General features: G+C 39.5%; 1 protein-coding gene across 1 annotated transcript in view; it reads left to right on the plus strand.

Moving 5' to 3' along the window:
* The window catches only part of COL6A5 (collagen type VI alpha 5 chain), a 108,553-nt gene that overhangs the window by 43,568 nt on the left and 37,418 nt on the right, over window positions 1-27,567 (plus strand). The window contains 9 exon segments of the mRNA XM_030933673.1: window positions 1,579-1,641; window positions 3,826-3,876; window positions 3,998-4,033; window positions 5,392-5,454; window positions 6,525-6,587; window positions 8,904-8,939; window positions 9,057-9,093; window positions 12,273-12,284; window positions 20,387-20,871. Coding sequence (XP_030789533.1) covers window positions 1,579-1,641; window positions 3,826-3,876; window positions 3,998-4,033; window positions 5,392-5,454; window positions 6,525-6,587; window positions 8,904-8,939; window positions 9,057-9,093; window positions 12,273-12,284; window positions 20,387-20,871 — 846 coding nt within the window.

Below are 27,567 nucleotides of genomic sequence, written 5' to 3' on the forward strand. Positions count from 1 at the left end.
GTTATGGATTTCAAATACAAAAGTACCTCAATTTGCTTCCTGATTTTCATGTTAATTCCTCACGTGATTGAATCCAAGCACCATCAGCAAGTCACCAGCATTCCGCTAATATGTTCTCTTCCTTCCATTGAGCAAAGAGTGTCTAACTGCTGACCTCTCCATGAAGCTGCTGTTTCCCTAAAAGAGAGTGATCTCATCCATCAGAAACAACTCTAAAAGATCTCTTTCACTCCCTGATCTCCTGAATTCAAGAATGCACATGGTTGCTGAGTTGAGTGGAGGATAGGTGGTGTCAGAACTGAAATCCATTAGTGCATGCGATTCTCAAACCACAACTGTCTCTGAGGTGGCTCTGTTGGGGACTGTCAGAGAGCAAACTATTGACCTCATCAGAATCTGACTCCCTGTTTCAAACCTTTCAATGGCCCCCTCTCCAGGGTCCTGTGACCTGTGCAGCCACACAGGTGGCCTTGCGGAGAAGAACCCCCTGCTGAGTTTAATGCCCTGCTGTCATGGTCTTGAATCTCATTTTTTAAGCAAGGGGCCTGAGTTTTCCTTTTACACTGAGCCCAGCAAATTGTATCATGGGTCTTGGCTTCCCCATGGCCTCCACGAAAATATTCAAACTTTAAGGTAGTTACAACATAAATAAATTCTGGGGAGCTAATGTATAACATGGTGACTCTGGTTAACAATACAGTATCGTATACTCGAAATTTTGCTAAGAGAGTAGATCTTAAATGCTCTCAACATAAAGCAAAAATAAAAAAGGAAAAGTGGTAACAAGATAAGGCAATAGACACATTACCTAACTTAACTGTGGCAATCATTTTACAACATATATGTATATCAAATCATGTTGTACACCTTAAACATATGCAATTTTTTGTCAATAAGGTAGGGAGTCATTTACACGACCCTTTGCTATTTGCCCCATTTCATTCTAAGGTTTCACTGCTTACCTCCCTCCTTTGTGCCTGCCTCAGGCCTCTCACTAATGCCTTCCCTCTTCCTGGATCACTCTCACCCCTTCCTTGCCCAGTCCCCTGACATACAACTCATCCTTCAGTCCTCAGCTTTTCTGCTCCTTGCCTTTTGGCAGCCTCCTCAGGCCCACCAAATCTGACTTAGACTCCCCTTCTGTTTGTTCCCATAGCACCCTGAACCTTATCTCACAATATTATAATTGCCTGTCTAATTATTTCTCTTTCCAGCCAGGTGAGGGCAGGACCACCCCTAATGTGTTTATTTTGCAGTTCAATAAGTAATTGTTGGATAGGCAAATACGTCAGCAAATGAGTCAACTTTCCCTGGAGTCAATTTTCTACTCTTTGCCTTTTCCTTCAGTCCTTTTATAACTCTGGAAAAGTAGCACATCAGTCCAGCTCTGGGCTGTGCTAGGCATCTTCTGCTAGCTATGGAAAAACTATAATTTGTGCCCTACTCTCATCCCCTTAGTGAGGACTGACCCCTCACTGAGAACTTTGAGTCTCCTCATTGAGTGGACAGAACCAGGTTTGATGGTAGGAACCAGGTTTGATTTTACTGATCTGAAGCTCTTCTTGCCCCACTTACTAGGGAGAGCCTGGACTTCTTGGAGATCCAGGGCCAGTGGGGCAAACTGGGCAGCGAGGAAGACAGGTATGAAGTTTTGAAGTCCCTCCCCTCCCCAGATCTGAGTATTCAATTCCAAGGTAAAGAGAAGGGGTTGACACCATCAGCCCAAGTGTGGAGGGCATGGAAGGTATCTCAGCATCCAGGAAGGTGTGCGAACATTTCTCCCACCCGCTAAAGCTCTCATTCCATAGATAGTCTGTCAACATGAAGGAAAACAGCAAGCAGGAGAAGGGGGGTAGGCAGAGAGGATAATGGGTGAGTTAGAACAGGGCATTTCAATACCTTAACAACCAGCATGGCCACATAGATGCATATCCTTTGAAAAACAACACCGCCCATTTCTCCTCCCTTCTTGCAAAAGTCTGGGGTGACAATGAGAGATAGAGGAATAGGGCTATGAAATGGGGCATCGCATTTTTAGGCCTGCACTCTGTCCTAATGGCTTTGGCTGTAACAAGATCTCAGCTCATGGAGCAGCCAGTATAGGAACAGTTATTTCATTTTTAAAAAATTAATGTTTATCATAGAAAATTTACCAAGCACAAACATTATTCACAATAGCCAAGAAAATGTGGACTCAACCTAAGTATCCATCAATGGATGAATGGATAAAGAAAATGTGGTATGTACGCATAATGGAATATTATTCAGCCTTTAAAAAGAAGAAAATCTGGTCATTTGTGACAACATGGATGGATCCAGAGGACATTATGTGAAATGAAATAAACCAGGCATGGAAAGTTAAATACGACAAGATCTCACTTATAGGTGAAACGTAAAAAAAGTCAAAATCATAGAAACAGAGAATTAAAATGGTAGTTACCAGAGGTGGTAACTGGGGAGATGTTGGTCAAAGTACATAAAATTTCAATTAGAAAGAAGGAATAAGTTCAGGAGATGTAATGTGTATCATGGTGACCACAGTTAATAACAATATATTGTATATTTGAAAATTGCAAAAAAAGAAAAAATATGGCAAATAAACATAAGGAGCCAGAGGCTTACAGGAGAACAAATGATTAGGGCACAGCAAGTTTCTGACTTATGGCTACACCCACAATCCATTGCCTCCATAAAGGCTTTCAATCTTCCTTCATTGCATTTTCTATCCATAAAATTAAATGCTTGTAGAATGGTCCAGCAAGTCTTAAAAATTATCTTTTTATGTGATCTAATTTGAAAACATGAATCTAAAAGTAAAGGAAGAAAGAAGGAAGGAAGAAAGAGAGGAAGGAACGAGGGGAAGGGAAGAGAGAGAAGGAAAGAAAATTTACCCAGAATAAAAGATAGGAAAGAAAGAAAAATTACTTATAATCCATCATTTTGATCTATTTATCATTATCCTGGAAATTTTAAAAAATCACTCTAAACAACGTATTGTGAGCATATTTTCATGTCATTATATTTTTCCCTCAACATCACTTTTAGTGGCTTCAAAATATTCTACTAAATGCATGTACATTCATTTATTTGACCAATATCTTGTTAATGGTTATTTAGCTTGCTTTCAGTTTTCCACTGTGATAAATAGCACAACAATGAACATTCATGTACCTAACTAATATTTTGGACAAAACCATAATGAATTTCTACGTAGAGATTTCTAAAGTAGCATAGCTGGATCAAAGACTATGTACATGTTTCATAAAGGCTTTGCACTCCATTATAAAGTACCCTTAGGAAAATTCAAACAGTATGTGGATCCATGTGTTATTTCAGGAGAGTGTTTGTTTTAGGGCATCCACAACAACAGGTATTGTCACTTTTTTCCATCTTTACCATTGACAAAAATACTATCTCATTGCAGGGTCGAATTTGCATTTTTTTGTTACCAGTGAGGACGAACATTTTTTCTGTATGTCTATTGACTATTTATAATCCTTCTTCAGAGAGTTCTTCACCTGTGTTGTTTGGATCAGCTCCTAATTTTCTAGGCAAGAAACTGCCACTGACTCCACAAGTCCCGAATAACCACTCCTCTGCTTCCTGCAATATTTACAGAATGGAACTGGTCAAAGAAGTACAGGGAACATATCAGGGAGTGAGGAAAACACAGCAACACAATGTTCCCAGGGTTCAAGGTCACCAGTTAGGCCCCTTCTGCATGGAAGTCCCAGTGCTTCTCTTTTGACACTGTAATCTCCCCAGTATAGATTAAAATTAATTTCCACTTTTGAGAAATTGAAATAAATTGGTGTGTTTACACAGGGAGATTCTGGCATCCCAGGCTATGGTCAGATGGGACGAAAAGGAATAAAGGTAAATATGGAAAGCAATTATTTTTATTAATTGATGAATCAAACTAAATAATACAAGAAGAAATGATCATACTGCAGAAGTGATATATTGATGTATTTTTGTTCTGTGCTGAAAATTATAGGGCCCAAGAGGATTCCCTGGAGATGTGGGGCAGAAGGTATTGTATGCATGACCTTTTGAAATTACCGTGATCTTAACCTTCTACTTGAGAACTGAGATAAACCTGTAGGTCTGAATGAAATGGGAGCAATAAGGAGAAACCCAGGACAGTTGTTTTCCTTGGGCTTCCTGAGGAAAGAACCATATTTAACCCCTATGAATCTTTACATTGGAAAAGATTGTTCTGTCCATCATTGCCTGATGCCTCTGCCTTGAAAGCCTACCTCCCGGTATCCTTTCAAGTTCAGTACTCTCTCCTCTTCTTGATTTTCTGCCTTGCTGATTTCATTCAATACTCTTGGCTTTGGTTATTGCTATTTGTTCTTCATTATTGTGCTCTTTATTTTCTCTCACGAGAAAGATTACAATATCCTTCTAATTGGGTTCCTACTTCCATCTTCTCCCTGATTCAGTTAATTCCAAACACTACTGTCCCTTGATTTTTTCCAAAGCATAGCCAAATTATGCAACTTTCCTACTCAAACATCTTCAAGAATTCTTCATTGCCTGCCAGATTGAAATCCATCTTCATGCTGTAGAAACAGACATACCTTTCATCTCAACCCGAGTAGCTCAAGTTAGGTCTGTTTTTACACTGGAATTCTGTAAAAAGATCTCCCTTTTGAAAAAAAAAATGTCCAGAACAATGTCTTCTATATAAGTGATGCTTATATTAAAATATAAAATATGAGTTAAAAATAGAATATCTAATTAATCAAATAAACTATAGGAAAACTGTCAACTGTTCAATCCTCTTAAAACTGTTTTTAGTGAGTTGATTACCAAAAGAGATTCTTAAGTACAAAAGGGTGCAAAAGGGACAATATAAATAACCATGAGGAAGAAAGTCCTCATTGTACAGGATCAATTTTCCAATTTACTGATAAAGGGAGAAAATTAGCATAATTCAACTTATTGATAAATGTGAAATAAGCATATTGATAAATAACAGTCAAAATTTTTAAAAATCAGAATATATTATTTCACTTCAACTTTTTCATAAATGTTTTATGAATTTATAAAGTAATTCATTATTTATTATTTCACATAGTCAATACTCCAAATGTTTTTCTGGGTTTTCAAGCATTTTCTTTGGATATTTTTAGTAACTGGATGACCACTGAATTGATATGTAGATGTAAATATTTATATTATTAGAAAATTAAGAACAGTTTGAAGAATAAGTGTACCAATGACTTGGTTCCAAATGACAGGAAAAGATGACATTAAATATTGCATTGGCCTTCATCAATATATAATTGTCATAGTATCAATTAAGTTTGGGTTCAGAGAGTTTTAAAAATTCTTTCATAGCAAATACTTCAACATCTTAACTCTTGATATCTGAATCTTCAGGGTGATATTGGTGATCCTGGAATTCCTGGGGGACCTGGACCCAAAGGATTTAGGGGACTAGCAGTAAGTAGCCTATAATTCCAGAAATGATAAATATTCCTTTGGCAGACTTTGGCTTTTATGTTGTAATAATAAATGTGGGATTATTGATTCAACCCGAGGGCATCTGAAATGCCACTTGCTAGCTGTGACCTTCAACACATCTTTTCAGGGTCTCTATTTCTGTAACATAAGAACTGAACTTAGTGATATGTAAGGTCACATTCAGCTCTAAAAGTTTATGGTTCAATGAATCAGAACTATTTTAAAGATTTACAAACTGATAACTTGCTGTTCCAAGAAATGTCAATGCCTTCCAGTCTTTTCTAAGGTGCATGTTAAATCCTGGCATATTAACCCTGTGAGTGGAAATGAAGGTGACGGTGGGAAGATGTCCTTCCCACTGTGTTCCTGAGGGTTTCTGACGATTCCACTATACATCACAAGGTCATATGGCCTATTTTGAGGAAGGCTATTGAGATCTTCTAGTTAGCAAAGTGAAGAGTAGAATGTTATGCTTACTTACTTAGAAGCAAAATGCTGAGACAAGCAGTCTTTCATTTGAAAGTTTGAGTGCCATATCAGTGGTCACCATCAGTGTGAATAAAGATGCAACTCAATGGATACTTTCCATCTGGCTGGATAAATTTCATTAGTATTCGTATCCATCACTTTGAGGTATGAGAATGACATAACCCACTCGTGTCCTCTTATGTGTGTAGGGAATCATTTTTCTTATCTGATCTTTTACAGATGTGAGTTTTCTTATTAGATCTCTGTGTGCCCTCGTATATTGCTTTTCCTGTTAGCACCAATCCCAATTTATGGCTAGTTAAGATTGAAATGCACAGCCAGTGCCAGAACAAAGTATATCACTATTAAAGAGGCTAGGAGGGAAATGGATGTTTACCAGTCATTAAGAATATATTGTTTATATCACAAGCAATTTACCTGACTTCAATTAATAGCTGCTGTCTTTTTAAAATACTTTTTTAAAATTAGAAAGTCTTATAGAAACTGAAGTAGTCCCCGTAGATAGACAATGTTAGATATATTAGATAGATACTAATGTATTGATATATTCCTATCTGCAGCTCACTGTAGGCTTGAGAGGTGAAGAGGGATCTCAAGGACTCCCAGGCCCTCCTGGACAGAGAGTAAGTGTACCCATAAGAACTAAGTAGGACATAGTAGTTTCCAGCATGTTCCATGGAAAGAGCACAGCATTTAAAGTCAAATGCACGGGATTTAAGTCCAGATTCTGCTTTTTGCTAGCTGTATGACCCAGTCACTGGGTCCTTCAGTTTATTTGTAAAATGAGGGGATGACATATTCTATCCTAACTACTTCAAAAGGTAGCTGTGAGGATCAGATAATCAAATGTGAATACTCTTTGTAAACTGTAAGGTTTACAAAAAGTAATATTGCATTGCAAAATAATTAATAGTTAGTAAATAAAATATATAAAGTACAATGTAAATAGTTAATATTGGTTAACTCCAGTATTAACTCCAGGTTGATGGAGTTTACCAAAACCACGATTGTTGCCTTCCTATCCTCAAAATTTAGACTTTAGAGTGATTTGGAAATACAAGCTCAACTTCCTCCTCTGATTCCATTAAAGAAAAATGGCACCTCTGGCAGCTTTCCCAGGCAGAGTCAGGCATATCTCCCACTGACGAAATAGCCATCTCTCTATTTTAGTGTCTCCCAGGTTGTTGTAATGATTTAGTTACATGTCTATCTCTCCTAACAAGCACAGTCAGGTGAGAATTAAATATTGCGAGCACCTGTGTTTTGTGGCGGAGGCCCAGGCAGCATTGTGTAAGGAATGGATAAGCTGCTTATCTTGTTTTGTGCATTGTGAGTTTTTTCTGATTACTTGAAGAGGTTCTTGAACTTGGGTCTTTATTATAAAAACAAAGAATACGAATGGTTTTGTGGACAACTGAATCCATGTTAGAATGACAATCAGCTAACTTTAAGGATACTCTGATACAATATTTACTTTTTTGTCATTAAGCAATGCGTGAATATTCCTAGTCACGTGAGTGAGAATGTAGTCTCTGGGCCGATCTGGTCTGTTCTGGATTTATCTCCTCAGATTCTGGGGCTCTCATCTGGGGACACCCACATCTTCCTGGTCTTGTGCTCGGCCCAGCTAGTCTGGACTGGAATTTGGCTTCTTTGCCTCAGGCTCTTGATCCTCAGCCTCTGCTTAAGAACTTGCTCAAAGTTATTCAAGGGCTCGCTCTTTCAGGAAATCCTCTCCATGGTTCTGATTCTCTGGAAAATGTGGACTGCCTACTCTGTGTATTAGCCAGAAACTGTTTATCTCTCTGTTTAAATGGTCATGCATTATTTTCTGTTGTCTGCCATAACTTGTAAAAGTAAGAATGACACTGCATGTTTTTGTGGATGTATAATTTCCTGATTTGAGTTAGAAGGTTAGTATGTCCCAATGGGTACAATTAGGGATGCCAAAACAGTTCTGGTTAACTCCAGCAATCCACAATAGGCCACATAGACATTCAGCAGACCTTTAACTGTTTAATGGATGGATGGACCAATGGAGAAGTGACCCAGTTGTCATTTAGGACAGAGGTTCTTATGCCGACATCCCTGGTTGAACCTCTGAGGGACTCAATGAAATTGTACAAGTGTAAGCATGAATCACATTTTTTTTAAGTGAGCATACAGGCATTCATTAGTTGCCCAAGGGAACCTATATATGCAAATATATTAAGAATCACAGCCAAGGAGAAGCCTGATCCTAATTAATGAAAGTAAGAAGGAGCAAAGAGAAAAGCTCAAGCTGCCAAGAAAGACTGACTGCTTTCAGGAAGTCTTCCTTGATTTATCTCACCAAATTATTTGTTTTGCTTTGTTCCATAATCTCTTGGCATTTATGAGCTTGTTGTAATGATTTAGTTACACTTCTATAACTCTTCTTTTATGTAATGTTTATTTTGCTGTGTATTTTGCTGTGTAATTGTCTTTCGGTCTTTCTCATATGTAGAGGCTGTTTCTTATTTCCTGTGTTTTGCACTCTTGATGTGTAATATAACTGTTCCTCTGAATTCTCAATAAATTATTCTCCTTTGCACTGCCCTTTGGAAAGTATGCTGTTTATAATTTTAAGCATTCTTGTGAGAAATGCTTTCCTCTAAGAATTACATCTTTAGTACAAATATCTTTAAGAAATACCTTTGTTTCTTCTTATCACTGAAGAAAAATAATTTCGTTAACTTTGGTAGACATTAGCTTACCTGATCTAACACTGAAACAAAAAATTTACACCCTTGGTGTGAGTAGAGAAAATACATGGCAATTAATCCACTGGGTTCAGGAATATTTTAACTACTCTCTACCAGCTGTGCTTTTAAGAAAGAAAGATTTTTGTTTTCTCTTGTTTTATTACTAAAGACTTCAGTTGGCATACCACTAACTTGCTCTGTTTTTGTTTTTCCTAGGGCATTAAAGGCATGGCAGGGCAGCCTGTATATTCTGTATGTATCTCCTTATTCACGAAAGAAAACTCAACAAGTTCACTGGGAAGTAAACACAGCTACTCAAAGGTCACTGTACTCATGTTTCTTTTCTCTCTCTTTTTTCAACATTTACAGCAATGTGATCTGATCCGGTTTTTGCGGGAACGTAGTTGTGAGTATCTGTTATGGAATGAGAGCATCCATCAGTGGTTGGTGAGGCACTTAGGATTGTATGCAGTGTGAGTATGTGAGATCAGTAGACTGAGTTCACTGGTGGGAAGCCTCTGTAACAAGCTTGCCTGGAGTGCTTACTGTAGAACATTGCACATTAAAGGAGAGAGGAAAGGGGGTATAAGTAAAAGTGCCTTCACTCATGGGGCAATGCAGACATCAAAAGAAAACATGCATATGGGCAAATTAGAGAAAAACCCAAAAGGTGTGTGAATTAACTCACATTCATATAACAGTTATGAGCAAAAGGACTGAGAGGGCATGGTGTTAAAGGGGTGATCATGGGGGTTTGGGACTAGTCAGTTAGTTGCTCAGTTAATGAAGGATGTTTCCATAGGGGTAACTGAATCCAGCTATGGGAAAGTGATGAGAGTGGCAAAAAATGGTTTCAGAAAAGGAATAAAGCAGGAGTTGAAATAAAGAGGTTGTCTTTGGTTCTAAAGAAGGAAAAATAAGGTAGAAAAGCCCAGTGATATCATTTCTGAAAATTTGTCCCAAGGAAATACAGCAAAAGAAAGAAAAAAATATAGGTAAATATGATTGGTGGAATATTACTTACTAAAGCAAAGTGATTATACATTTAGACTGTTTACACTTATAGAAAAATTAGGTTACAATATATCATCTTCTGAGAAAATATTAACCAAATATAGTTTTTATGAAGACAAACTTTGAAAAATACAGGCATTAAATATTATAAAATGAAATTGAATCCTCATTATTTTTGCATGTAGGTAAATACATACATAGAAACAAGTACTAGAAGCAAAAGTAGAAAAACAATGATTTGCTGTGTTCAAGGAGGTGGAATTTTAGGAGATCTTTCTTCATTATGTTTCCATTGTGGTTTTTAAATAATCATAATCAGAAGAATGTAAAAGGGGAAAATCAGAGACTTTACTGAAGGAGACTAGATAAAAATGTTGTCATTGCAAGTATGTGGCAAGGAAAGAACAGCAAAAAAGCAGGTTTAGAATAACTGTCAGGCTAGCAGAGGAGAAGCTGAGTGTGTCACGAAGGATGAGTAAGCAGAGGAGGAATTGTGAAGGGAAATCAATTGGTTGGAGAAGATGGTGAGTTTACATATTTTGGAGGTAGAGGAATGTTGTGTAGACACTATATGAAACGATCGACCCCAGTGAAATGGGGCTTTTGTAAAGATGAGGGAAGGAGACTCAGATGTTGAAATCATTCAGTGCTGGTGGTCCTTAAAAACACATGGATGGATGAGGTTTCTCAAAATGTAAAACTAGAGAGTCAGAAACAGAATCTCAAGAGGTTTCTGTTTCTTGGCAAAAAGAGTGGGGCCAAGGTACAGAAAAATGGCATTCCAGAGATGTGAGAGTCCTGCCAAATGTGGGCAGCTTGAAAGGAGGCAAGAGGAAGGAGGCAATGGAGAGGAGATTCAAAGGGAGGAGATAGCGGGAAAGGCTGTTCAGTACACAGGAGGAGATGAGAACTAGGGACTGGGACTACAGGGAGAGAAAAAGGGAAGAACCATTGTAGGAGAAACGAATGTGGGATCAACCTTCCTCAAGATGTTGCCAGTCTTCTCAGTAAAATCAAATGACGTCTTCCCAAAGAAGACCAAAGTTAGGTGGAAGGGGCTGGGGAGGTGAGGACCAGCCTTGGAGGGTTTGGAATTTGAAGAGAGAAGTTTTCCAACACAGAATAAAAGGAGTTAGCCCATAAATCAGGAGGTCAGAGAAGAGTAGGCAAGTTCTATAACCACACAGGGCACTGATTGGATAACATGGAACTCCAGGATGCAGACTGGAGATAAAGATGCAGGCAACAGGCCATTAGAGCTGATCTAAATGGCCTCACTTAATAACTGACATTTCCAAGGTTTCTCATCTAACATCATTTGCTCCTCAATCCAGTAGCAGCTCTGTGACACCCAGGGGTGAGGGCCAGGCTGAGACCTTCTTTGGAGAATAAAAGAAGGCATCTAGGAGGCTGGGGAAAATTAAGAGAGAAAGGGGGTGGTTGAGAATAAAACAAAAGAGCCCAAGTGATTAGCATTTTGGAGGGAGATACATAAGTAAAGAATTTTAGGAAAAATCAACTTAAAGGAAATTGCTCAAAAGAATTTAAGTAATTTTCCCCTAAGTCACCCAGCTTTGCCAGACTCAAACCCAGCAGGTGTTTCTGCTTCTAGAGCCTGTGCTTGTAGCCTTGGAGCTGTGTTTGAAGTGAACAAGTGGAAGTACTCGGGAAAAAGGGGTCTGTTTTGAGCCTCCAGATGCAAAGGAGTCTGTGGGTTATGTGTGCTGTCTGATGGCAGTTAGCATCCCAGTGGCCATGGGGTTAAGACAAACAAAAGGTGCTCACAGGGTAGATGGCAGGGGACCACTACTGCATGACAGCAAGACAGAAGGCTGGTGTGTTGCCAGTGTTAATAATATCTTTTATTATATTGGAGTGACTCATTTGCTTCCTAGGAATAGAGTGAAATGAACATGGAAATTGTTAGGCCCGTGGTTTCTTAAAGATGTGTCAATACTTGCCCTGATTCCTCTCAGTTTTACAGAGTAAATCAGAGAAACCAGATGGTGTTTTGCTCAGGAGAAACTCCTGGGGTTTTTTCTTTCTCCCTCTGGATGTAGAGATCACTCAAACAGAGGAGCTGTGCTTTTTATCAAAGGCAAAATTCACTTGGAAATCCCCCCATGGTTGTACAGGAAAATAAAGGCTCCCAAGATATTCATCAGGGAAGAAAATAAGAACCCATATTTTAGCCTTGCGTTGCTGAATGACTCTCAGAAGGCTATAAGATGAGAGACAAAACAAATTGAATTTCAGCTATCTTGCCGTTTAATCAGAGACTCATCTATTTTTGCTTCTAAGACGAGTGATCAGTGTTTCAGTTTCAACCAAAATTCTGCTAAAGTCTGCTGGCTGTGGTTTACAAATGGAAAAGGTTAGGAAGGGTCACAAATTAATAAAATTCTGTTGACATCTTCCTCAATACTTTAACCTTGGCTTCCTGTCAAGAATTAGCCTCATTTGCAGTTAGACTCAAATCACATTTTCAGCTTTGTTAAAATGATGTTTTTTGAACTATTTGTAGTCTTGTTCCAAAAACATAACAAACTTTTCCCTCTCTCCTTTTCACAGCTTGCTGGAAAGGTGAGTATTCTTACCATGCTCTTCCCTGCTGAGATCATTACTGCATTCCAACAAGACCAGTCTGAAGGAAGCCCTCACCCCCGTGGGAAACAGGACTTCTTCATTCTATGCAGACAGTTCTTTCTTTTGATTATGACTATAGTTGTCAGTGTCATGATTGACCTGATTATGAAATGGTGACTGAATCCCAGCCCCAAGCCTGGGACCCATCACAGTTTACAACTCACTTTCTCCCCAGAGGCGGCCCTTTGCTGCTGGGGGATTCAGTAAACATGGCTCTCTGACTAATCCACATTCTGTTGCTCTGTCGGCCGCTGATGCCCTTGACACTGACTTCTTGGGTGTGAGATGTGTCCTTTCCTCCCTCTGGCCCACGCTCATACCTGTCATTTCACTGAGTGCCCACTACTTGTAAACCTTTCCTGCCCATGGCTGTGGATGATCTGCCACCGATTTGGGGCTGCACGGCGCCTTAGAGCCCTTGGATGGCAAGGCCACTGGAGCTAGTGGCTATGTCAATTTTAAAACCTCCTGGTCTCCTAGAGGCCTGCTGATGTAGACCCTCAGGGTCTTTAAGTGTGGTGCAGGTTTGGAACTATTCACCTTAATTCTGCAAAAATATATGTTGCACACAGTAAGCGATCAATATAACTTTATGGATTTGGATTAAATGTATCTTGCATTTTTCTTATTCTATTGTTCATTATCAGCTTTCATATTTTAAAATTACTGAAATTTCTTCATGGTAAAATTCTTTGATTCAAAACACTTCTCTAAATCAATACTTCCCTATTTTTATTACCAAGAACAGTGATTGGGATATGGGATATTTTGAGTGTAATATGCTTTGGGAGTTAGCCAGATTGGGGATAGTAGAACAGCCTGAGCAGATGGAAGTGCTTATTAAAAGAAAAATCATTTTTCTTTTCCTGTGTTCAGATTTTAACAAGGACACTGAAAAGTGAGGTTTGGTACCTAGGGTAGATTTTCTGTGAAATTGTAAAGTTCAGTCATCATAAGACATGAGTATCGAGCTGGGAATGGCAGATAGTCCCATTTTTGTAAGAGCTTATTGCAAACCTTCATTGGTTCATGTTGCTTCCTTCCTCTTGCCACCCTGGTCTTCATTGAAAGCCAGCTTTCCTGAAGCCCCTGAGATAGCCCCTTTTTGGAAACAGCCTCCTAATCCTCTGAATCCTCATTAAGAATAATCTTTACTCTATACCTTATAGTATAATGATGCTTGCCAATACAAGTTCCTCAAGGGCAGTGCTGTACTTGCATGTATTTCACAGTGAATGTTATACTGCATTTCATGTGGTAGGTACTCAAATATTTGTTGCAAAAGTGGATGGAAATCTTACAACTATCTTTATTTTTTTATTTTTTTTATTTTTATTTTTTTACGAATCCACAGAAGAATAATGTTTCTTTTTTCTTTTTTTTTATTTTTTATTATACTTTAAGTTCTAGGGTACATGTGCATAACGTGCAGGTTTGTTACATATGTATACTTATGCCATGTTGGTGTGCTGCACCCATCAACTCGTCAGCACCCATCAATTCATCATTTATATCATGTATAACTCCCCAATGCAATCGCTCCCTCCTCCCCCCTCCCCCCTCCCCATGATAGGCCCCAGTGCGTGATGTCCCCCTTCCCGAGTCCAAGTGATCTCATTGTTCAGTTCCCACCTATGAGTGAGAACATGCGGTGTTTGGTTTTCTGTTCTTGTGATAGTTTGCTAAGAATGATGGTTTCCAGCTGCATCCATGTCCCTACAAAGGACGCAAACTCATCCTTTTTTATGGCTGCATAGTACTCCATGGTGTATATGTGCCACATTTTCTTAATCCAGTCTGTCACAGATGGACATTTGGGTTGATTCCAAGTCTTTGCTATTGTGAATAGTGCCGCAATAAACATACGTGTACATGTGTCTTTGTAGTAGAATAATTTATAATCCTTTGGGTATATACCCAGTAGTGGGATGGCTGGGTCATATGGTACATCTAGTTCTAGATCCTTGAGGAATTGCCATACTGTTTTCCATAATGGTTGAACTAGTTTACAATCCCACCAACAGTGTAAAAGTGTTCCTATTTCTCCACATCCTCTCCAACACCTGTTGTTTCCTGACTTCTTAATGATTGCCATTCTAACTGGTGTGAGATGGTATCTCATTGTGGTTTTGATTTGCATTTCTCTGATGGCGAGTGATGATGAGCATTTTTTCATGTGTCTGTTGGCTGTATGAATATCTTCTTTTGAGAAATGTCTGTTCATATCCTTTGCCCACTTTTTGATGGGGTTGTTTGTTTTTTTCTTGTATATTTGTTTGAGTTCTTTGTAGATTCTGGATATTAGCCCTTTGTCAGATGAGTAGGTTGCAAAAATTTTCTCCCATTCTGTAGGTTGCCTGTTCACTCTGATGGTAGTTTCTTTTGCTGTGCAAAAGCTCTTTAGTTTAATTAGATCCCATTTGTCAATTTTGGCTTTTGCTGCCGTTGCTTTTGGTGTTTTAGACATGAAGTCCTTGCCCATGCCTATGTCCTGAATGGTACTACCTAGATTTTCTTCTAGGGTTTTTATGGTATTAGGTCTAACATTTAAGTCTCTAATCCATCTTGAATTAATCTTCGTATAAGGGGTAAGGAAAGGATCCAGTTTCAGCTTTCTACTTATGGCTAGCCAATTTTCCCAGCACCATTTATTAAATAGGGAATCCTTTCCCCATTTCTTGTTTCTCTCAGGTTTGTCAAAGATCAGATGGCTGTAGATGTGCGGTATTATTTCTGAGGACTCAGTTCTGTTCCATTGGTCTATATCTCTGTTTTGGTACCAGTACCATGCTGTTTTGGTTACTGTAGCCTTGTAGTATAGTTTGAAGTCAGGTAGCGTGACGCCTCCAGCTTTGTCCTTTTGACTTAGGATTGTCTTGGCAATGCGGGCTCTTTTTTGGTTCCATATGAACTTTAAAGCAGTTTTTTCCAATTCTGTGAAGAAACTCATTGGTAGCTTGATGGGGATGGCACTGAATCTATAAATAACCTTGGGCAGTATGGCCATTTTCACGATATTGATTCTTCCTATCCATGAGCATGGTATGTTCTTCCATTTGTTAGTGTCCTCTTTTATTTCACTGAGCAGTGGTTTGTAGTTCTCCTTGAAGAGGTCCTTTACATCCCTTGTAAGCTGGATTCCTAGGTATTTTATTCTCTTTGAAGCAATTGTGAATGGAAGTTCATTCCTGATTTGGCTCTCTGCTTGTCTGTTACTGGTGTATAAGAATGCTTGTGATTTTTGCACAGTAATTTTGTATCCTGAGACTTTGCTGAAGTTGCTTATCAGCTTAAGGAGATTTTGGGCTGAGACGATGGGGTTTTCTAAATATACAATCATGTCATCTGCAAACAGGGACAATTTGACTTCTTCTTTTCCTAACTGAATACCCTTGATTTCTTTCTCTTGCCTGATTGCCCTAGCCAGAACTTCCAACACTATGTTGAATAGGAGTGGTGAGAGAGGGCATCCCTGTCTTGTGCCAGTTTTCAAAGGGAATTTTTCCAGTTTTTGCCCATTCAGTATGATATTAGCTGTGGGTTTGTCATAAATAGCTCTTATTATTTTGAGGTACGTTCCATCAATACCGAATTTATTGAGCGTTTTTAGCATGAAGGGCTGTTGAATTTTGTCAAAAGCCTTTTCTGCATCTATTGAGACAATCATGTGGTTCTTGTCTTTGGTTCTGTTTATATGCTGGATTACGTTTATTGATTTGCGAATGTTGAACCAGCCTTGCATCCCAGGGAGGAAGCCCACTTGATCATGGTGGATAAGCTTTTTGATGTGCTGCTGAATCCGGTTTGCCAGTATTTTATTGAGAATTTTTGTATCAATGTTCATCAGGGATATTGGTCTAAAATTCTCTTTTTTGTTGTGTCTCTGCCAGGCTTTGGTATCAGGATGATGTTGGCCTCGTAAAATGAGTTAGGGAGGATTCCCTCTTTTTCTATTGATTGGAATAGTTTCAGAAGGAATGGTACCAGCTCCTCCTTGTACCTCTGGTAGAATTCTGCTGTGAATCCATCTGGTCCTGGACTTTTTTTGGTGGGTAGGCTATTAATTGTTGCCTCAATTTCAGAGCCTGCTATTGGTCTATTCAGGGATTCAACTTCTTCCTGGTTTAGCCTTGGGAGAGTGTAAGTGTCCAGGAAATTATCCATTTCTTCTAGATTTTCTAGTTGATTTGCGTAGAGGCGTTTATAGTATTCTCTGATGGTAGTTTGTATTTCTGTGGGGTCAGTGGTGATATCCCCTTTATCATTTTTTATTGCATCTATTTGATTCCTCTCTCTTTTCTTCTTTATTAGCCTTGCTAGCGGTCTGTCAATTTTGTTGATCTTTTCAAAAAACCAACTCCTGGATTCATTGATGTTTTGGAGGGTTTTTTGTGTCTCTATCTCCTTCAGTTCGGCTCTGATCTTAGTTATTTCTTGCCTTCTGCTAGCTTTTGAATGTGTTTGCTCTTGCCTCTCTAGTTCTTTTAATTGTGATGTTAGAGTGTCAATTTTAGATCTTTCCAGCTTTCTCTTGTGGGCATTTAGTGCTATAAATTTCCCTCTACACACTGCTTTAAATGTGTCCCAGAGATTCTGGTATGTTGTATCTTTGTTCTCATTGGTTTCAAAGAACATCTTTATTTCCGCTTTCATTTCGTTATGTACCCAGTAGTCATTCAGGAGCAGGTTGTTCAGTTTCCATGTAGTTGTGCGGTTTTGATTGAGTTTCTTAGTCCTGAGTTCTAGTTTGATTGCACTGTGGTCTGAGAGACAGTTTGTTATAATTTCTGTTCTTTTACATTTGCTGAGGAGTGCTTTACTTCCAATTATGTGGTCAATTTTGGAATAAGTGCGATGTGGTGCTGAGAAGAATGTATATTCTGTTGATTTGGGGTGGAGAGTTCTATAGATGTCTATTAGGTCCGCTTGGTGCAGAGATGAGTTCAATTCCTGGATATCCTTGTTAACTTTCTGTCTCGTTGATCTGTCTAATGTTGACAGCGGAGTGTTGAAGTCTCCCATTATTATTGTATGGGAGTCTAAGTCTCTTTGTAAGTCTCTAAGGACTTGCTTTATGAATCTGGGTGCTCCTGTATTGGGTGCATATATATTTAGGAGAGTTAGCTCTTCCTGTTGAATTGATCCCTTTACCATTAGGTAATGGCCTTCTTTGTCTCTTTTGATCTTTGATGGTTTAAAGTCTGTTTTATCAGAGACAAGGATTGCAACCCCTGCTTTTTTTGTTCTCCATTTGCTTGGTAGATCTTCCTCCATCCCTTTATTTTGAGCCTATGTATGTCTCTGCATGTGAGATGGGTCTCCTGAATACAGCAGACTGATGGGTCTTGACTCTTTATCCAGTTTGCCAGTCTGTGTCTTTTAATTGGAGCATTTAGTCCATTAACATTTAAGGTTAATATTGTTATGTGTGAACTTGAACCTGCCATTATGATATTAACTGGTTATTTTGCTCGTTAGTTGATGCAGTTTCTTCCTAGCCTCGATGGTCTTTACATTTTGGCATGTTTTTGCGATGGCTGGTACCGGTTGTTCCTTTCCATGTTTAGGGCTTCCTTCAGGGTCTCTTGTAAGGCAGGCCTGGTGGTGACAAAATCTCTAAGCATTTGCTTATCTGTAAAGGATTTTATTTCTCCTTCACTTATGAAACTTAGTTTGGCTGGATATGAAATTCTGGGTTGAAAATTCTTTTCTTTAAGAACGTTGAATATTGGCCCCCACTCTCTTCTGGCTTGTAGAGTTTCTGCCGAGAGATCTGCTGTTAGTCTGATGGGCTTTCCTTTGTGGGTAACCCGACCTTTCTCTCTGGCTGCCCTTAAGATTTTTTCCTTCATTTCAACTTTGGTGAATCTGGCAATTATGTGTCTTGGAGTTGCTCTTCTTGAGGAGTATCTTTGTGGCGTTCTCTGTATTTCCTGAATTTGAATGTTGTCCTGCCCTACTAGGTTGGGGAAGTTCTCCTGGATGATATCCTGAAGAGTGTTTTCCAACTTGGTTCCATTTTCCCCCTCACTTTCAGGCACCCCAATCAGACGTAGATTTGGTCTTTTTACGTAATCCCATACTTCTTGCAGGCTTTGTTCATTTCTTTTTCTTCTTTTTTCTTTTGGTTTCTCTTCTCGCTTCATTTCATTCATTTGATCTTCAATCGCTGATACTCTTTCTTCCAGTTGATCAAGTCGGTTACTGAAGCTTGTGCATTTGTCACGTATTTCTCGTGTCATGGTTTTCATCTCTGCCATTTCGTTTATGATCTTCTCTGCATTAATTAGTCTAGCTGTCAATTCTTCCACTCTTTTTTCAAGATTTTTAGTTTCTTTGCGCTGGGTACGTAATTCCTCCTTTAGCTCTGATAAGTTTGATGGACTGAAGCCTTCTTCTCTCCTCTCGTCCAAGTCATTCTCTGACCAGCTTTGATCCGTTGCTGGCGATGGGCTGTGCTCCTTTGCAGGGGGAGATGCGCTCTTATTTTTTGAATTTCCAGCTTTTCTGCCCTGCTTCTTCCCCATCTTTGTGGTTTTATCTGTCTCTGGTCTTTGATGGTGGTGACGTACTGATGGGGTTTTGGTATAGGTGTCCTTCCTGTTTGATAGTTTTCCTTCTGACAGTCAGAAGGACTGTCTGTTGGTCTGTTGGAGATTGCTTGAGGTCCACTCCAGACCCTGTTTGCCTGGGTATCAGCAGCAGAGGTTGCTGAAGATAGAATATTGCTGAACAGCGAGTGTACCTGTCTGATTCTTCCTTTGGAAGTTTCCTCTCAGGGGTGTACTCCACCCTGTGAGGTGTGGGGTGTCAGACTGCCCCTAGTGGGGGATTTCTCCCAGCTAGGCTACTCAGGGGTCAGGGACACACCTGAGCAGGCAGTCTGTCCGTTCTCAGATCTCAACCTCCGCGTTGGGAGATCCACGGCTCTCCCCAAAGCTGTCAGACAGAGTGGTTTGCGTCTGCACTGGCTCCCACTACTTCCCCTGTTGGTCTTCAGCTGTGCGCTGTCCCCAGAGGTGGAGACTACAGAGACAGGCAGGCTTCCTTGAGCTGCTGTGAGCTCCACCCAGTTCGAGCTTCCCAGCGGCTTTGTTTACCTACTTAAGCTTCAGCAATGGCGGGCGCCCCTCCCCCAGCCTCGCTGCTGCCTTGTGGATAGATCGTTGCAGACTGCTGTGTTAGCAGTGAGGGAGGCTTCATGGGCGTGGGACCCTCCCGGCCAGGTGTGGGATATATTCTCCTGGTGTGCCTGTATGCTTACAGCGCAGTATTGGGGTGGGAGTTACCCGATTTTCCAGGTGTTGTGTGTCTCAGTTCCCCTGGCTAGGAAAACGGATCCCCTTCCCCCTTGCGCTTCCAGGTGAGGCGATGCCTCGCCCTGCTTCAGCTCTCGCTGGTCAGGCTGCAGCAGCTGACCAGCACCGATTGTCCGGCACTCCCTAGTGAGATGACCCCAGTACCTCAGTTGAAAATGCAGAAATCACCGGTCTTCTGTGTCGCTCGCGCTGGGAGTTGGAGACTGGAGCTGTTCCTATTCGGCCATCTTCTATCTTTATAATTAATAGATTATTTTGGAAGATTCTGGGGGAGAACAGATTTTCAAGATCCCCAATCAGCTATAATTTCTTTTTATTCATTTTTAAATTTTACACACAGTAAAATTCATTTCTCTGTGTATGTGTTCAGTTTTACCACATGCATAGATTCATGTAACCACTACCCTGGTCAGGACACAGAACAGTTCCATCAGCCCAAGAACTCCCAGCAATTTCATTTTACACAGCTGACTGATATGATAGTGGGCTGTGAAGTCTGGGCATTATATAGCCAAATATTCATGCTCTGCATTTATATAACAGCTTCAAGTGTGCAGACCAGATTTCTTTCCTTTCTTTGTCTGTGGGTACCTCTTGTTCTAGAGCTGGATGAAGCACTTGCTTTGCCTCTGTATGAACCCACTTCATTGGAGTAAAGGGTAGGGGAAAGGATTTTGATCCAGTGAAATAACTTAATACTTCTGCTTTTCTTTTTTCTAGAAAAATGTCCGGTATATCCAACAGAGTTAGTATTTGCTCTGGACAATTCCTATGATGTCACAGAAGAGAGCTTTAATAAAACACGGGACATTATCACTTCCATTGTCAATGACCTTAACATCAGGGAAAATAACTGTCTTGTTGGAGCAAGAGTTGCCGTGGTTTCCTACAACTCAGACACCAGCTATCTGATCCGTTGGTCTGACTACAATAGGAAGAAGCAACTCCTCCAGCAGCTTTCCCAAATAAAATATCAAGACACCACAGAGCCCCGAGATGTTGGTAATGCAATGAGGTTTGTGGCCCGTAACGTGTTCAAACGGACGTATGCAGAAGCCAACATGAGGAGAGTTGCTGTGTTTTTTAGCAATGGTCAAATGGCCGGTAGGTCGTCCATCATCACGGCCACCATGGAGTTTAGTGCCCTGGATATCAGTCCAACAGTCTTTGCTTTTGATGAGAGAGTTTTCCTTGAAGCTTTTGGGGTAAGAATTTCTCTTGGCAACTTCTTTATTTTTAAGATAGTGGTATTGTGATACGGCAGGATGGGAGAGGTAGAGACTCAAGGAATATATGTGGCCTCTTGAAAACTCCTTTACAGTTTTCACAGCTATATTATGTTCAGTGTCTGTGAAATCCAATCCTGAATAATAACAACGGTCAATGATAACAGCAACCACATTTGCTCAGTTCCTGCTGTATACCAGGCACTGTCCCTAGAGCTTTCCATACGTATTCATACATTCTCACAGCCCTCAGGGGTCAATGCAGCTGTCATCTCCATGTTAAAAATGAGGAAACTGGGGCCGGGAGTGATGGCTCGTGCCTGTAATCCCAGAACTTTGGGAGGCCAAGGCGGGCAAATCATGAGGTCAGGAGATCGAGACCATCCTGGCAAACACGGTGAAACTTCATCTCTACTAAAAATATAAAAATTAACTGGGCATGGTGGTGCGTGCCTGTAATCCCAGCTACTCAGGAGGCTGAGGCAGGAGACTCACTTGAACCAGGGAGTTGGAGGTTGTGGTGAACCGAGATGGCACCACTGTACTCCAGCCTGGCAACAGAGAGAGACTCTGTCAAAAATAAAATAAAATAAAATAAAATAAAATAAAATAAAATAAAATAAAAAGGAAACTGAGGCCCAGAGGATTACTAGTGATTTAACTATATACCACTACTAAGTGGCTAAATTGAGATTCCAACTTAAGTGTATGTGATATAAAGGGCCATGAACGTGGTGCTCTACCAGCACCTGCAGAAACTGCTCTGGTGTTTCTCAGATTTGTTATCTGCTTGCTGTAGCTCACAGAACAGCTGGCCTTAACCAGTGATGGAAGACATTCAGGGGATCTTTGGACCCCTATGGTCATGCAAAACATTTGATGTATATGAACATTTTTCCCAAGAGAGGTCCTGTCACTTTTGGATCCACAGATTCTCAAGGGATCAATGCTCCCCTTCCCTTCCTCCTAAGAAACTTAAAAACCTCTTCATCTGTTCTACAACTTTTCAATATATTCAGATTATCCATAAAATACATTCTTCTGGAGCTGTGTAAAGCCATCATGTCCTTCAAGAGATTGTAAAGGTCTATTTTTATAAAAAATGTACAATTTCTACCATATAAAGAGAAAGAATCTCTCTATAACATGGAGAGAATCAATCTGTTCCTAACACATCCAAGCATTTTTTGGAAATAGGAGCTACAGAGAGTTACAACAGATTCTGACAAAAAGGATTGCAGGAAGTCAAAGTCCTGTGGTTTTCAGTTTTTCTTTTTGAAATTTTTCTGCCTCCTTAATTTTTCTCTCTGGGGAAAATAAGTGACATTTCAGCTTTGAGAGTTGCATAAAATTCCAGAATACAAGAAATCTGAATAAGACATCAAATTTAATCCTTCAGATAGGACTGTGCCAAAGCCCTCAGAATCCCCAGTGGGAAAGAGCCTCCAGTCACTCTTGTTAACAAATCATTTTAAATTTGCATCATGTCTACAGAGAAGGTGACCCAGGAAGCTATCTGGTTCTCATCACTCTGCTCTTACCAGATAATAACCCGACACAGTCATTCTGACCGCATATCACGCCCTTTAGTCATTCTTTATTCTTCCCTGCCTTGTGCTCTTCTCCACTCAGGACATCCTCCTCTCTGTTCCCCTCTCTCAACTCCCTCCCTCCAAACCTCTTCAAGTCCTCTCTACTTCAACTCTGAAGGCATAGAGCTGCTACCCTTGATGTCTGAGAGCGTCTGTTTCCCCACATACCCACACTGGATTTTACCTATTGAGCTTTTTAAATGTTTGCCAATTGGGTAGGTAAATAAGAGTATCTCATTGTTTTGATTATATTCCTGTGTGAGGTTAAGCATTTTTTCATATGTTTATTGCCTATTTTTATTTTTCTGTGAAATTCACCTCACATCCATTGTATCCCTTGTTTTTGGCATTATTATTTCTTTTGGCAAGTCTGCTCTGAAATAGTTTGCCTTACCTTTTTTTTTTTCTTTATTTCTTCTAAAAAAAAAAAAAAAAAAACCAGGATACATGTGCAGAACATGCAGGTTTTTTACATGGGTATACATGTGCCATGGTGGTTTGCTGCACATATTGACCCATCCTCTAGGTTTCCTCCCCTCAACCCCCACCCCTCAACAACCCTGGTATGTGTTGTTCCCCTCTCACGGTCCATGTGACCTCAAGGTTCAGCTCCCAATTATGAGTGAGAACATGTGGTGTTTGGTTTTCTCTTCCTGTGTTAGTTTGCTGGGGATGATGGCTTCCAGCTTCATCCATGTCCCTGCAAAGGACATTATCTCATTCCTTTTTATGACTGTGTAGTATTCCATGTGTATATGTACCACATTTTCTTTATCCAGTCTATCGTTGAGGGCATTTGGGTTGGTTCCATGTCTTTGCTATTGTAAATAGTGCTGCAATAAACATATGTGTGCCTGACTCTTTCTTGTTAAATGATTTATATTCCTTTGGATATACACACAGTAATGGGGTTGCTGGATCAAATGTATTTCTGATTCTAGATCCTTGAGGAATCGCCACGCTGTCTTTCACAATGGTTGAATTAATTTACATTCCTACCAAGAGTGTAAAAGCATTCTTATTTCTCCACAGCCTTGCCAGCATCTATTGTTCCCTTTTTAATAATCGCCATTCTGACTGGCATGAGATGGTATCTCATTGTGGTTTTGATTTACATCTGTCTAATGATCAAGGATGTTCAGCTTCTTTTCATATGTTTCTTAGCTGCATAAATGTCTTCTTTTGAGAAGTGTCTCTTCATATCCTTTCCTCATTTTTTGATGGGGTTTTTTGTTTTTTTCTTGTAAATATATTTAAGTTCCTTGTAAATTCTGGATATTAGACCTTTGTCAGATGGATAGATTGCAAAAATTTTCTCCCATTCTCTAGGTTGCCTGTTCACTCTAATGATAGTTTCTTTTGCTGTGCAGATGCTCTTTAGTTTAGTTAGATTCCATTTGTCAATTTTGGCTTTTGTTGCAATTGCTTTTGGTGTTTTAGTTATAAAGTCTTTGCCTATGCCTATGTCCTGAATGTTGTTGCCTAGGTTTTCTTCTAGGGTTTCTTATGGTTTTGGGTTTTACGTTTAAGTCTTTAATTCATCTTGAGTTAATTTTTGTATAAGGTGTAATGAAGGGGTCCAGTTTCAGTTTTCTGCATATAGCTAGCCAGTTTTCCTGCACCATTTACTGAATAGGAGATCCTTTCCCCATTGCTTGTTTTTGTCAGGTTTGTCGAAGATCAGATTGTTCTAGATGTGTGGTGTCACTTCTGAGGTCTCTGTTCTGCTCCATTGATCTATAGGTCTGTTTTGGTACCAGTACCATGCTGTTTTGGTTACTGTATCCTTGTAGTATAGTTTGAAGTCAGGTATCATGATGCCTCCAGCTTTGTTCTTTTTGCTTAGGATTGTCTTGGCTATATGGGGTCTTCTTTGATTCCATATGAAATTCAAAATAGTTTTTTCTAATTCTGTGAAGAATGTCAATGGTAGTTTAATGGGAATAGCATTGAATCTATAAATAACTTTGGGCGGTATGACCCTTTTCATAATATTTATTCTTGCTATCCATGAGGATGGAATATTTCCCATTTGTTTGTGTCCTCTCTTAATTCCTTGAGCAGTGGTTTGTAGTTCTCATTGAAGACGTCCTTCACATCCCTTGTTAGCTGTATTCCTAGGTATTATATTCTCTTTGTGGTGATTGTGAATGGGAGTTCACTCATGATTTGGCTCTCTGCTTGCCTATTGTTGGTATAAAGGGGTGCTTGTGATTTTTGCACATCGATTTTGTATCCTGAGATTTTCCTGAAGTTGCTTATCAGTTCAAGAAGTTTATGGGCTGAGATGATGGGGTTTTCTAAATATACAATGATGTTGTCTGCAAACAGACAACTTGACTTCCTCTCTTCCTATTTGAATACCCTTTATTTCTTTCTCTTGCCTGATTGCCCTGGCCAGAACTTCCAATACTATGTTGAATAGGAGTGGTGAGAAAGTTAGCCTTACCTTTTTATCCTGGATCCAGTCTCAAGTGGAATTTAAACTTGCAAAGCCCTACTGATGTTCTAGAAATTTCTAAAAATTTTTAAAAGTATTAGCAGGTTAAATCTCTATAAGTCTGATTTTTCTCTATAGAGTATATCTTTTTAAAAATTACCCATGATCTTTCCTCTTGTGAAGTTGGATAAAATGGACAGAGTTATTAGTTATTCACATTCCCCTATTTTATTATTTTTATTAGTTTTATATATTATCATTTATTATATTATTTAGTATTAGTATTACTTATTAGTTTTGTTGCTGGAAGAGACCCTCTGTCTACTATAGATTGATTTTTTCCCTCTCTGCCACATTATTCCAATCAGGAGAGAGAAATAAAACAACTTTCTGATCTAGATTTTCAGTTACTGCTTCATTTCTTGGCTCCTATATAGCAGTCTCCTAGGGGAAAAAAGAAATTGTCTATATTTGCTGTCTCTGGTGCCTCTCCTGGCATTCTTTCTTGAGATAATCCCAGGCACATTTTGATTCCTGCGACTCTCCTGATATTGCTCATGTCAAGGTCAACTGTGATCTTCATGTTTCTACACCCAGTGGTTGATTCTGTTGATTCTGTCTGCAACTCACTGAACTTATTTGCAGCACACAACATTGTTGATTCTGCCCTTCTTTGGGAAGCATTTTCTTTTTTGGGCTGACTTTTAGTAAACCTCATCTTCCTGGTTTTTCTCTTACCTCATTAGTTGTCCCTTCTCAGTCTAGTTTTCCGATTCAGCTTCATCACCTTGGCCTCAGAATGTCGGTATTGCCCAAAGCACATGCCTTAGCCCTCTTCTCTATCCTTATGCAATCCCTTGACACTCTCATCCAGACTCAGGGTTTTAAATATCCTCAATGATATGTCCATCTCTCATCCACACTGCATCCTTGAACTCTAGATTCATACACACAACAGTCTATTCAGTACTTCCACTTGCATGTTAATGGATATTTCAGACTTACCACATCTAAAATGAAGCTTCTAATTTTTTCCCAAAACTTGTACAACGTACAGCCCTCTCCATCACAACTAACAAAAATCCTATTCTTCTACTTGCAGTTATCTATGATTCCTCATCCCTTCTTATATCCAACATTCTTAACTTTAATGTGTGTATATATGTGTGTTTGTGTGTCCATGTATACAAAAGTGCATATATGTACATATATACACTAAAATGTGCATATGTGCAATAAAGTATATTAGTACTTATTAGCAAATATAGCATTCATTTAAGTACTAGTATTAAGTATTCGTATAAGTACTAATCTTGGTATTATTTGTAAAAAATATATATCCAGAATTTGACCACTTCATAGTGTCTCTGTCTTTGACACCTTGATCTAAACCACCATTATCTTCTGCCTAGACTGTACAATCACCTTTTCCTTAGTGGCCTTGTATTCGTTCTTGCCCTGCTACAGTCTGTCTGAACACAGCAGCTAGAGTAATCTTATGGAAGCCCTAAGCCACCGGGTTATTCTTCTGCCTGAAACTCTGCAATTTATCATTTCTCTCAGAGTTAAAGCTAAGTCTTTACAATGGCTCACAAGGCTCTGAATGATCTACCACCCAATCCCTTTTAGTAACTCTCTAATCTCACCTTCTCCTTGTCTTGTTCTCTCTCACCCCATCCCAGGCACGCTGTCTTCCCTGCTGATCCTCACACAAGCTAGGCATGCCCCTGCTTCCCCAGAGCTTTCACCTGGCTATTTCCTACGCCAGAAATTCTTTTCTCCATCTTCCCTCTCCTTTGAATTTTTGCTTAAATGTCATGTTATCAGTGGACTCTACTTAAATGTTATCCCAGATTTTTCCATCCCTATTATCCTGCTTGTTTTTTTTTCCCATAAAAAATATTACTTCCCAATATACTAAATAATTTACTTTTTTATTATGTTGATGATATAGCTCTCCCACTAGAATGTAAGATAGAGGTTTTTTTTTTTTTTTTTTTTTTTGTGAGACAAAGTCTCGCTCTGTCACCCAGGCTGGAGTGCAGTGGCACGATCTTGTCTCACTGTAACCTTGGCTTCCTGGTTCAAGCGATTCTTCTGCCTCAGCCTCCTGAGTAGCTGGTATTACAGGCATGTGCCACCACGCTCAGCTAATTTTTGTATGTTTGGTAGAGACGGGGTTTCACTATGTTGGTCAGGCTGGTCTTGAACTCCTGACCTCATGATCCACCCGCTTTGGATTCCCAAAGTGCTGGGATTACAGGCGTGAGTCACCGTGCCTGGCCAAGATAGAGGTTTTATCTATTTCATTTATTTTCATATCCCCAGAACATAAAACTACACCTATAACATTGTAGGCATTCAATAAATATTTGTTGAATGAATGAGTGAATGAATGAATGAATGAATGAAGAGCATGGGGTTTACTCCTCTGAATAAACTTCCTTGGTTTACGAGGTCAACATCCAGTCTTTACATGTGGGACCAACAAGGTCAAATACAAAATAACACCCACAGCATCCAATTTAATAAAAATAGAGAGTAGGAATGTAGTAAACAGTTTCTAAACATATGGCTGGAATGATTATAAATATTTTCCAGTGTTGATTCAGCACTTTACAGAAAAACAGAGGGTTTGGCTTT

The sequence above is a fragment of the Rhinopithecus roxellana genome, chromosome 1 (genome assembly GCF_007565055.1).
Source record: "Rhinopithecus roxellana isolate Shanxi Qingling chromosome 1, ASM756505v1, whole genome shotgun sequence".
In the NCBI taxonomy this organism is placed as follows: Eukaryota; Metazoa; Chordata; class Mammalia; order Primates; family Cercopithecidae; genus Rhinopithecus; species Rhinopithecus roxellana.